At 42.7% G+C, this 13,020-nt stretch overlaps 1 protein-coding gene across 4 annotated transcripts in view; it reads left to right on the forward strand.

The window, feature by feature from the left end:
* LOC112260496 (disks large-associated protein 1) overlaps window positions 1–13,020 on the forward strand; it is a 112,596-nt gene that overhangs the window by 64,146 nt on the left and 35,430 nt on the right. For 3 of the 4 annotated variants that reach the window (XM_024435648.2, XM_024435650.2, XM_042328788.1), the window contains exons 3-4: window positions 2,331–3,466; window positions 8,903–9,129. In XM_024435648.2, the coding sequence (XP_024291416.1) occupies window positions 2,399–3,466; window positions 8,903–9,129 (1,295 nt within the window). In that variant the 5' untranslated portion in view covers window positions 2,331–2,398. The remainder of the gene's footprint in view (window positions 1–2,330; window positions 3,467–8,902; window positions 9,130–13,020) is intronic. The other variant, XM_024435649.2, reaches the window with a different exon arrangement.

The following is a 13,020-nucleotide window of genomic DNA, read 5'->3' on the forward strand; positions in this document are numbered from 1 at the left end:
TCCTCGGCCAGAGCGTCCAGTGTGCACTCAGAACACTCTTAGAGCGAAATGCTCTGAATTTATGAATGGACAATCTGACAATGCTCTGAATTTACGAACACCCAGAGCGCACTCTGAGCGCTCTCTGGCACTCCAGAGTGAATTTTCGAACTCACCCATAGACAAAAGGAGTTGCCTGGTAATGTGTATCTTTCAAATCTTGGAATGTTCTCAAACCATTACAGTCCATGATATTGGTAAGAGTACAGATTACACATTTGGACCATTGGAGGGATGTGAAAGGCCACCTTCCAGATCACAAGGCATTATTGTGAAATATTGGAGTATAGGCATACCATTTTGATACCCAGTTGCAACGATTGAAGATTTTGCACCAAATTGTGCAAGCAAAAATTGTTCCAAAACATAGTTTACATTATTTAAGGGATATAACAGTGAAGACCACCTCTTCCATGGCAATATGAGACACCATATTTCTCTCTATACTGAGCCAGGGGGCAGAAGAATCATGTCTAAACCAATTTAGGACGGGGCGAAATGCTAGTGACTGGAAATACGATTTAACGTTTGATACAGATAGTCCTCCTAAGTCTTTCCCTCTTTGCAAATTCCAGTAGCCAGAAGGGGGAGCTATGTGATGCAGTGAGCTACAGCAAAACATTTTTTACTCATCAATCTACACACAATACCCCATAATGGTTTTTAGAAACGTTTGCAAATGTATTTTTAAAAAAACCAAAAAAACAGAAATACCTTAATTACATAAGTATTCAGACCCTTTGCTATGACACTCGAAATTGAGCTCAGATGCATCCTGTTTCAAGTCATCATCCTTGAGATGTTTCTACAACTTGATTGGATTCCACCTCTGGTCAATTGATTGGACATGATTTGGAAAGGCACACACCTGTCTATATAATGTCCCACAGTTGACAATGCATGTCAGAGCAAAAACCAAGCCATGAAGTCGAAAAGGAATTGTCCATAGAGCTCCGAGACAGGATTGTTTCGAGGCACAGATCTGGGGAAGGGTACCAACAAATGTTTGGAACCACTAAGACTCTTCTTAGAGCTGGCAGACCGACCAAACTGAGCAATTAGGGAGGTGACCAAGAACCTGATGCTCACTCTGACAGAGCTCTAAAGTTCCTCTCTGGAGATGGAACAACCTTCCAGAAGGACAACTGTCTCTGCAGCACTCCACCAATCAGGCCTTTATGGTAGAGTGGCCAGACGGAAGCCACTCCTCAGTAAAAGTCACATGACAGCCCACTTGGAGTATGCCAAAAGGCACCTAAAGTCTCTCAGGTCATGAGAAACAAGATTCTCTGGTTTGATGAAACCAAGATTGAACTCTTTGGCCTGAATTCCAAGTGTCACGTCTGGAGGAAACCTGGCACCATTCCTACGGTGAAGCATGGTGGTGGCAGCATCATGCTGTGGGGCTGTTTTTCAGCAGCAGGGACTGGGAGCATAATCAGGAAATCAGGGAAATATGAACGGGGCAAAGTACAGAGAGTTCCTTGATGAAAATCTGCTCCAGAGTGCTCAGAATCTCAAACTAGGGTGAAGGTTCACCTTCTAACAGGACAACGACCCTAAGCACAGAGCCAAGACAATGCAGGAGTGGCTTTGGGACAAGTCTCAATATCCTTGAGTGGCCCAGCCAGAGCCCGGACTTGAACCTGATGTAACATCTTTGGAGAGACCTGAAAATAGCTTGTCCCCATCCAAATTGTCCCCATCCAACCTGACAGAGCTTGTGGGGATCTGCAGAGAAGATCTACCCTCACACATAATGGTCTACCCTCACACATTACAAGGGGGTAGGATGCCGCTCCTTTGATATTCATGGTGATTCACTCATGACTAGCACATCAAAATACCAGACAGCCAGTCAAAAACGTGGGCCATGGGAAACTAGCTAGTGTCTAGCTAGTGTCGCAGAGGAAATAAATCACAGCTGAACTGTGGCGGAAATCTTGAAGTGAAGCTTTTTACTCTTTGACATACCCTCTGTGTCTGTCATTCTCAATGCTAGGAACCCAATACTCCTCTGGTTTTGTGAGTGTTTAAATCAAAATAACCTCTCAGAGACTAATGCTTTACTGACAAAGTAGATTGTGTATGTTAAAAAATACTGATTTAGGATCTCAGCTCTCCCCACCACAATCCTAACCTTCACAATTATTAAAGTAGATATGAGAGATAATTATTAGAGTGCATTGTTTTTGGGAGTATAAAAGCGCATGAACAGAAGGACAATACAATGTCTACATTTTCATTTCTTCTAACATTTTGTTGTTGTTTCTCCACCTCTGTCTTTACAGCTCCTATCAGGAACATCATCTGCTGTGGTTCCCAGGTTGGCCCACTGTTTGTGGACTGAACAGACACCATGAAGGGTCTATCAAGCAGCCGCAGCCACCACCATTTGGTCACCTGTGACCCTGGTTCCTATGATGCCCTAGGCCATGGACACCACCCTGACCGCAAGCCCTACCTGATCAACCAGATGGACATGCCCATGTCCCACCCCTCTGACCACGCCTACTACACCCAGGTCCAGAGCCAGCATAACCAGAAGAACCACACTGCCTTCCCCTCAGACAGTAGTGTGGTGCCCTATGGGACCTTCCCCAGACGACACTACAGCAGCTCACACCACGAGCTGAAGGATCGGGTGGGGATGGATGAGTGTGCTGTGGTGCCCTATGGTGTGGGTGTTGGTGTGGGTAACATGCTTCCCAACAAGGGCGTCAACATCCGCCTGCCAGTCAACCTGCTGGACCAGTTTGAGAGGCAGCCGTCATTCACCCGGGACGGCTACCACACGCTGCAGTACAAGAGGACGGCACTGGAGCAGCGCAACGACAGCCCCGGACGCATCCGCCACCTGGTCCACTCCGTCCAGAAACTCTTTGCAAAGTCCCACTCCTTGGAGGGGCCAAACTCCAAGCAGGGAAGCATCAATGGCAGCAGGAACAGCCCCGAGAGCGAGACGCCCCCCACGCAGAAGCACCGCAAACGTAGCAAGAGCAGGGAGCGCTGCAAGTCAGCTGAGCCCAAGCACAGGAGCCCCACCTCGGGGTACTGGAGCTCAGACGACATCCTGGATGACCGAGACGTCTGTCACAGCCTGTTGCACAGCCCCACTGGAGTCATGACCATGGGCCGCCACCTGGACAAGTCCCAGTCGCAGTACTTTATGGAGGCCTACAACACCATCAGTGAACACGCCATGAAAACGTCGCGCAGTAATAACGACGTAGTAAAACACACCTGTGTCCCCTCCCATATCCCCATAAGCATGGACGCCCAGCTCATGAAGAAGAGCTTGTGGTCGTCCAGTCTAACGGTGAGCAGGGCTCGCCAAGTCTACCAGAAGGCCTCAGTAAATTTAGATCATAAAGCGCTAGTGAAATCTGAGGCTTGTCAGCAGGAGCGCTCATGCCAGTTCTTGCAGGTATGCAATCTTTAAATTCACCCCTAAACCCAAACCCCCCCTTGCCCACCTACCTACCCCACTGGAGAGGACCTACCCCCTCTCCACTTTCATTTGATTTGAAGAGAGAAGTAAGTGCAAACCAGTAGTGGCCTTACTTCCTTTAGTAGGCTTTTTTCTTTTAAACCCATCAGTGACTGGCATTATTTCCTGTTTATAAACCTCTTAATTTCATAGATTTCCCAGTTTTTGGGTTCTTTAATTATTACCTAATAATTTTGTGTGGTGTGTGTGTGTGTGTGTGGGTGTGGGTGTGTGTGTGTGTGTGTGTGTGTGTGTGTCTGTGTAAGCATGCGTGTGTACTGTGTGAATATTCTCCGGAAGTTGTACACAAAGATTACATTGCCAAAACCATCACCTGTGAAATTCCACTCACGAGACACAGTTTGCACAACAAGAGCACAAATAGCACATCTCTAAATGGATCTAAGCACTCAATTTCAACTCAGTTTATTTGCAGAAATATCCAAATACTGATTATGAATTATAACGTTAATGTAAATAGTATGTAAATGTTGTTCTCAACAATAGTTCATCTCCTCTCTTTCTCACGCTCACTTGTTCTTCACTGAATGTATTTTCTAATCACTGAATATGACATAATAACCAGACCATAATAACCATAATGACCAGACATGTAGGAGTGGTTTTATGTATGATAGGCTAATAGAAGACATTGAGACACAGTCAGCAACACTGTGAACCAGCACATTACTGGATGTTTCCCATGTACTCCTTCATATCCTGCTACAGGTGAAGGATCTTAATTTGATTACCCTGTTGCAGAAGAACATTCCTGCGATGCAGGATATTTGAAACTTGTAGTGTATTTGAGGTTTTAACAGGCTTCTGAAGTTAGTCATTTCCACTGTGAAATTTCAGACATGATTTTCCCTTACGAAAAATGTATCAACCACTACAAAAATGACCATTAATTATAATCCACATAATAATTCACATTTTATGCTGTAGCAAACCGGTTCAAATTAAGATCCTGTATCTCTTTCTGCCGTATATAGTAACTCTGTTACCATAGAAACACCCACCAACAATAATGACAGGATTGATTCGAAAGTTGGGATAGGATAGTGGTAGCTGTGTTATTAGTACAAATGGAGACCAATTACCTATATGTCTGTGAGTCGAGTGCCACGTGAGGAAAGATGGCAAAGATTTTATGCAGCTTTTTGAAATATCTAAAAAAATATATACAAAAATAAAACTGGAGCCAAGCATTTTGATTTCTCAAATCTCAGATCTAAACTTCTAAATTAGTGTAGTTATTTTGACAGGGATGTTGTGTTGTGAGTAGACTTGTTATGTATTTTAAAGTATTATTGATACTGTATTGTGTACATGAATGTCCAACAGGGAAGACCCCAGTGACAAATGCACATGCACATATTCTTGGAATTATTTGCTGCCGCCTTAGCCAGGCATCACAACATTTAGATCTCCACATATTCAGCCCCACACTGTGTACAGTGAACGGTTAGCTGCAGTAAATACAAGTAACCGAAGCTGTTATAGGGGAGTTGTCACAACAACAAAGTGCTGAACACATAAAGTACGGTATTTAAGATTCAGCACATGTTAGTTCTGTGTGAACTTGTGAAGATAGGCCTATTTCTGTGGCGAGCATGTTATACTGTGTTCTACAGATGTAGAATCTTCATTTGAGACCGTTTTCTACAGCAGGAAAATAATCCTGCAGCAACAGGAAAGGTGAATTATTATGTGGATTATAATTCATGAAATGTTTGTGGTCATATGCACATCCTTAAAAACATAGGTGTTGGGCTAATAAATAATACTAGTAAAGAGAAGGAAGGCCCGCTGTTACGCTCTTTGATGTAAGGATCGGACCAAGGTGCAGCGTGGTAGGCGTACGTCTTGCTTTATTCAATGAACCGAAAAAACAACAAATACAAATTAAACGTAAAGTTTAGTAGGGCTAAATGGCATAGTACCAAAACAAGATCCCACAAACTACAGGTGGGAAAAAGCTGCCTAAGTATGATCCCCAATCAGAGACAACGATAGACAGCTGCCTCTGATTGGGAGCCATACCCGGCCAACAAAGAAATAGAAAACATAGATTGCCCACCCTAGTCACACCCTGACCTAACCAAATAGAGAATTAAATGGATCTCTAAGGTCAGGGCGTGACACCCGCACACTGTTCATGCTCCCAATTCACCGCTTTATTGACAATGTTTAGATCCGAAACGGATCTTCGTCAGGTCAAATCCCCAAAATATAAACATTTCACCTCACATGACCATTACGCACATGACGCATGGTGGGTATGGAAACAATTCAAATCACTTTGCGCATAGTCAGTCATAATTAATCACAGAGGTACATATGGTCATTAGGGATTATATACAAATCGGTCCAAGTTAAAAACCTAGGCAGCAGTCAAAAAGATTACGTTGGAAACTGTTGGAATACCCGCCTAGGGGTGGAGATACTGATCATCTATTACTGAGAAGAGAATTGTATTGGATTCACCATTTGTCTGCCATGTCTCCGAAAGGTCTCAACCAAGAGTTTGACATCAGACCATTTCTTACGTGAATATGTTACGTTGATTTGTCCTGCCATCCAGGTCTCCACTTGGTCATTTTGTACATTTGTATATATTAGATCTTCTGTAATTACTGTTTTTGAAATAGGTCAGTGTAATTATATCAATAGCCACCATGCGTCCTGTGCGTAATGGTCACATGGGCAGGAATTCCAAATGTTTCCAACGTAATCATTTTTTACTGTTGCCTAGATTTAAATTTGGACCGGTGTGTATGTATATATATATATTTATATATATATATATATATATATATATATATATATGTGTGTGTGTGTGTGTGTGTGTGTGTGTGGTATGGTATGGTATGGTATGGTATGGTATGGTATGGTATGTATGTAATCCTTTATGTGATTGACTATGTGCAAAAGTAAATTGTTTCCACACCCACCATGTGTCATGTTCATAATGGTCATGTGAGGTGAAATGTGTATATTTTGGGATGTGAGCAGTCAGTCTGTTTGACCTGACGAAGATCCGTTTCGGATCAAAACGTTGTCAATAATGCAGCGAATTGGGAGCATAAACAGTGTGCAGGCCTTCCTGTTCTTTACAATTATAATTAATGGACATTTTTCTAGGGGTTGATGCATTCTTTGTTAAGGAAAATCAAGTCTGAAATTTCAAAGTGGAAATTACAGAAGCCTTTTTAACCCTTTACAGTTGTGGGAATTGGGCTTATTAGGCTTATTGGAGAAGAAATATGGAACGTATATGCATAAGGGAACAGTTTGGAGGTTATGGGAAAATGATTAGACAAAGACTGAATCCAAAACTTAAAATACACTGTTCATTTTAGGTGCATTTTACATTAACTGTACTTTTTGCTGCGTTTGTTGTTAACGAAATCTGGAAATACTCTGGATTCATTCAGTAACATGATAAGAATATTTTTAAGGTGCAACATAACACCAAAAAATGTAAAGCGTTTGAGTGAGAGGTCTAACTGGTGTTTCCAAGGGGCCACATACCTCTTCAAAGAAATGTAAATGCACTTTTATGACTCAAAGGAGAGTCTTCAGCTATTAGGTGCTTTTTGAGCTCTCCTACCTGTGCAGTTGAGGAACTACAGATATCAAACTTGTAGTTGTTTTCTTTGAAACACAGCCCTGCATCCCCGCATTTACACAATTACTGTTGTTGTTTACACAATCCAAAGATGGTCCATTATAAATCGCAATCTGGGTAAGGTGGGCATAATTTGAAAGCTTGTTCTATTGACTAGCTAAAATATAAAATACGATCTTACAGTGTTAGGATTTCACTAGGCAATTCAGTGAAGCAGGTCTTAATTTTAGTGTGCATAGAATGGCGTCATGAGTGCATTCAGATGTGTGGACCGCAGCACATTTTCTTCAAAACACAACAAACATAGGCTCATTCTGGTCAGGGAAACCCAGGATGGAACACCATGTCATCTTGTAACTGTACATCAAACATAGTGATCATAAATGTTGACACTGTATATGACATGAGTTTTATGATATGGAAATGTCTCATCTTTCAAAATACATTGAGTCCTCGTAATTTGCAGCATTTCCCTTACTCAGACAATAAAACATTTGCTAAATTTCCCCAATAACTGGAGGGGTGCGGGCAACTTCTTGTTGTGCGTGCTGCTCATGTTCAGAATGGCTGTCTGTCAAAACCCATACAGCGCTGTGAAGCGGAGACCCTGTGCTCTGACATCAGGTATAGCATTTTATTGTATAGCCACTGCGTTCTCATTTAAGCACTTATCAGTGTCCAAATCTGCTATTTTCAACCCGTATACAGGAACGAGTGTAAAAGGCTACACCTCAAATACACTACAAGTTTTACATTTCTCCTACAACAGGGTGACCAAATTAAGATCTTACATCTGTAGTGTGTGGGCATGCAGCCGCTCAGCGGTAATAGAGTAACTCTGCCTCCACAGCCTCCTTTTATATTCAACCTGCTAATTTCTGCTCTGACGACAAAAGCCCTAGTAGCCTAGCCTGCCCAGCTCTGGCTGTCTCCCTAGTTACCAAGGCTCCTCTCCCTTTGCAGATTCATGTAATTACTAAGTCTTCGGAGGAGTGGGATTCTCTCTCCTCCAGCATCAACTTCGTCTCCAAAGTATTTTTGAATGCAATATGGTAACTTCCCAAATTGGGTATATCACTGGAAGATTAATAGATCTTCTCTGGTAACACATTCTTTCACTGTGTCTGAATGAACCTTTTAGAGAAGGGGCACCATAATCCCTCTCTGTATGGACGTAGTAGTATTCCTATTAGTAGTATTCCTATCAACTATTATACAATAAAGAATAGTTTGGAAGTTCAGGTTGTGCTATTGTTTGTGCCCTAGTTTTACTCATTTGTTCAACACATATTTATGGCTACCTCATTGTGTTTCTCCTTCAATCCATTATTTCCCTCACACCTATACAAAGCCTTAAAATACTTTGTTTCAGGCTAGCTCAAATGTTATACCACCCCGATGATGTTGTTTGAGCTCAGATAGACACCCTAGTTCTTTGTGAACATCCTCTTGATAAGTCTTTGTGTGTCCTTAGGAGGACTCCACACTAGCGGATGCCCAGGTTGTCAGGAAGATGTTTTTAGTGTAATCATGTGAACCCATACCAGCCTCTTCCTTAATCACTTGTTTATTACCTTCAATGCTCAGTATGAGAGATAGAGAGAGGTAGGGGTCTGACTGTGCGTTGGATGTTGTTGTGACACTGCGTTGGCAGGACCGGACCAGGTAGATGTGGGTTCATGACTCCATACAGTCATCCGTGGAGGTGCCTGATGCCCTGTTGTCACCTCCCCCCACAGGTGCCACAGGACGAGTGGAGTGGCTTCTCGCCTCTGGGGGGTAAGGAGGATGACATCCCATGTCGACGCATGCGTAGCGGGAGCTACGTGAAGGCTATGGCCGAGGAAGAAGACAGCGAAGACTCGGAGGGAAGTCCAAAGCCATCGCCAAAGGTCCAGGCCCAAGGTCGACGGGCCAGCTATCTCAAAGCCACCCAGCCATCACTGACTGAAATGACCACCTTAAAGTAAGACTCTGCGCAATGACATTTTAAAGTGACGTTGACTTAATTTCATTATTATCATAGTCCATATGATTTCACATTCTTTGGAGCATGATGTGTGTACTTAAATGACCCATTTACTGCAGTGGGGGAGAAGCATAGCATGAAGAAATCAGACAACCGTTTAGGATAAGGTCCTCCGACCCCCAGCTTTATTGGTACCATTATATAGAGGGGTTGCTCGTAGCTTCCAGTATCACTCTGGCACATCTGGGACTTCCAGCTAGAATTAGTGAATTCATTAAAGCAGCATCCAATTCTAAAGACAGCCAAGCCCGGCACCTGTGCATTTTCCCCTGCATGCCGTTCCACTCAGTGAGTAAAGAGTATTAATGTTTCAAACACCAGGGGAAATGACTGGAAAGTTCTCCTGACTGTAGATGAAGTGAGAAGCTATTTTAAAAATAAACGTTTCAGTTGAAAAAGTACAGTATATTCTAAGTTATATAATTATGCTCTTATCGGTTTATTATAATCTTCACAATGAACAAATATGTCAATCCCTAAGCATTGCAAGCATCTCTCAATTTAAATTTGAAAGGATCTTTGACAAAAGTTGAGCTAAAGGCTCTAGGATTGTGAGAAAAGCTTCCCTAACCGTGACTGTGATCCGTGTTCTAAATCAGCTTGTATTTCTGTCTGAAGCTCTGCATGCCTCATAACCTTTGATAGTGTACTGTGCCTCTCCTAGTTCTGTTGTTCATGTTATGAACTCCACTAGGCGTCTGAAACCGTTTGGCAGGCACTAAGTGATCCTTAGATTACCACATCTGCTGCCCGATGGTTACTGTACTGTATGTGGGCCATGCAGATGTACTGCTGAACTTACTGTGGAGTAATGATGTGATCATCTACACTGATAAATCACCTTCCCAATCAATAAGAACAACATTGATTTATTACACAAAAAGGAATGCATTTAATGTTTTAGGAGATAGATCAGTGTAATAGTTTTACACTTTTGTTTCATTTTCTCTCTTTGACGCCAGCCTACAGTAGCCAATAGGCTCCATAGACTTTGCACTAACAGCAGGGATATGATTAGGTTCTCCCCAGAAACACACCAGGCCTGTCTCTGTCTCTAATTAAGTGCCCACACTGCTAGAGAAGGTATGCTGAGCCTGGGGACTTCTCTTTAAAAGTGCTGTACTCACAGATTGGAACTTCATTGCTGTGCTGTTTGAGATGAATTACAGGCAGAGGGTATGTGTCATCATTAATGATATATGCATTTTGATTCAGTTATCATATAGGCCCGTTTGGATTTTTTTATTATGGTGTTATGGTAATGTTTAATAGCAGTCGATATAATGTATGTGTCCCACATTTCTATGTGCGTACGTATTCTTGACATTTATCTGTCTTCGTTTACTGCTGGTTAGATAATATTGGAATCATATTGGTTTATTCCACACCAATGACATCATGCATAACCAAATTCCTTAACATCCCAACACTGAGGCAGCCGCAGCTCTTGCTTCGCCCTTCAAGCACTTCAGGTTCCATCTTCTTCCATTTCTTTTGTTCTGGATGTAGTCGGGAGTCCAGCTCCCAGCAAGCCTTCTAGGAGCTGGACTCCGACTACATCCAGAACAAAAGAAATGGAAGAAGATGGAATTTCAGTAGGAGCTTCTGATCCAAAAGAACCATGCTGCAGCAGCAGAGTAGACATGGACTTTAGACAGAGTTTCTCAGGTGCCAGCCCAACCCAACCCAGCACTGTCCTAGATGTCTATTCTGCGTGGCTTCCCTCACTGCTGCTGCTTAGCCGAGGAGTCTGTCAGCACGGCAGGCGAGAAAGATTTGCGTGGGCAGCCTTAAGTGAATTTAGCTGTTTCTCCTCAGCGCTGTGGTCGCTGGCTGGCCCGACCTGCTTTATGGGAGAATGCATAATGTATGATCCCTTATTGATGTCACTTGTTGAATCCACTTCAATCATTGTAGATGAAGGGTAGGAGACAGCTTAAATATCCTTCTTTAACCTTTGGGACAACTGCGACATGGATTTTGTGCCATTCAGAGGGTGACTGGACAAGACAAAAGACTTAACGGGGTATGGTAGTAGGTGCCAGGCGCACCAGTTTGAGTGTGGTTAAGAACTGCAACGCTGCTGGGTTTGTCACTCTCAACAGTTTCCCGTGGGTGTCAAGAATGGTCCACCACCCAAAGCACATCCAGCCACCTTGACACAACTGTTGGAATGCTCTATTGATTTAATGACATTCATTGTTGACCAGTTGAAGAAGGATTTTATTGAAATGAATAACACGATTAAAGACGAACGCACAACTCTACAAATAGCTGTTAATGATGATGGCATATTCAATGAACTGATGAAAACTAACCAAGCGCTCCAGGACAAGTTGTCTACAGAAATAAACTTAAAATCAAGAAATTCAACCAAGACAAAAAAGACAAGGCCGAGGATAGAGTCTACTTCTGGAGAAACCCTGACAGGGGAGGTCCTGCTACCCGTCTCCATGGCAGACGCAGGGGGGATGCCGCAGACTTCTTTCGATCCACCCCCGTCTGACCGACGCTCTACAACCAGCGCCTCAACCGCTTCCAGTGGTACTTTTTTATACAACCAGAGACTGGATGGACGGAAGGGCGGAGGAGGCCGCAGGCACACGCATCGACGAGATGCCGCACCCGACGGGGAAAGAAGAAATAACTATCAGAGGCAGAGGAGACCGTTCACACAGTCCCAGAACCCACAGGACTGCGTGTTTTTAGTTTATCAAGAAAGATAGAGCCCTGCCCATGTCTCTTTGCTTAATAAAGGGTTATCTTTTGTGCCTACAACCCAGTGCAATGATTTTGATGTTAAGGTAGACATGTTTATGTTTAAGTTTTTCAGAAACATCCATTTAAGGGAATACTTTAGCTCCCCTAATCCTGATGTTTCTATTGAACCAGCAGGTTGCTCTCCTGCACATACTCCGACTCCTTTTAGAAGCAAGAGTTATTTTATACCTCCAGCCAATCGCAAAAATATTCCACACGAGGGCAGTATTGAAGCTATGGAACATTTTCTTCTGCAACGTGACCCTAACGAACTACCTTCCAGTGCATGCATTATAACATTGGCTGAAATAGTACTCACACATAACTATTTCATGTTTCTAAATTATTTCTTTATTCAGACGAAAGGTACTGCTATGGGATCCCCCATGGCTCCTAACTATGCTAATTTGTATGTGGGTTACATGGAGAAACAGTCTATTTTCAATCCTCTCAAAGGTGTTTTCTTGCCTAACATCATTATTTGGAAATGGTATATTGATGATATTTTTGTTCTATGGACGGGTGATGCAAACTGCTCCAGGCGTTCCATGCTTTTCTTAACTGCTGTTCTGATCATTTGAGATTTACTATGCAATCTGACACACGTCAAATCAGTTTTCTTGATATTCTGATCTTGTGTGAAGATAATGTTCTATACACTGATCTTTACAGGAAGCCTGCTGATTGTAACAGTTTGTTGAGGGCTGATAGTTGTCACCCACTTCCCTTGAAAAATTGTTTGCCCTACAGCCAATTCTGTCGAATCAAAAGAATTTGTAAAAAACAAATCAGATTTCGACAGAAATATGGCTGAGACGCAAAGAATGTTCAAGGAGAGGGGCTACAAAAATGATCAGATTAATATTGCCATTGAGAAAACAAAACGAGACATGACCTTTTTCAAGGTCAGTCTCGCAAAAAGACGCATTCTTGTGTTCTAACTACCCACTATTCAAAGCGTTCTGAACAAATTAAGGGAATTGTTCACAAACATTGGCACATTCTAAAATCTGATGATAGTCTCGGTAATGTGTTTTCGGACCTTCCCTTGGTCGTATTCTCGCGGGG

This window comes from Oncorhynchus tshawytscha, linkage group LG10, assembly GCF_018296145.1.
Source record: "Oncorhynchus tshawytscha isolate Ot180627B linkage group LG10, Otsh_v2.0, whole genome shotgun sequence".
Lineage (NCBI taxonomy): Eukaryota > Metazoa > Chordata > Actinopteri > Salmoniformes > Salmonidae > Oncorhynchus > Oncorhynchus tshawytscha.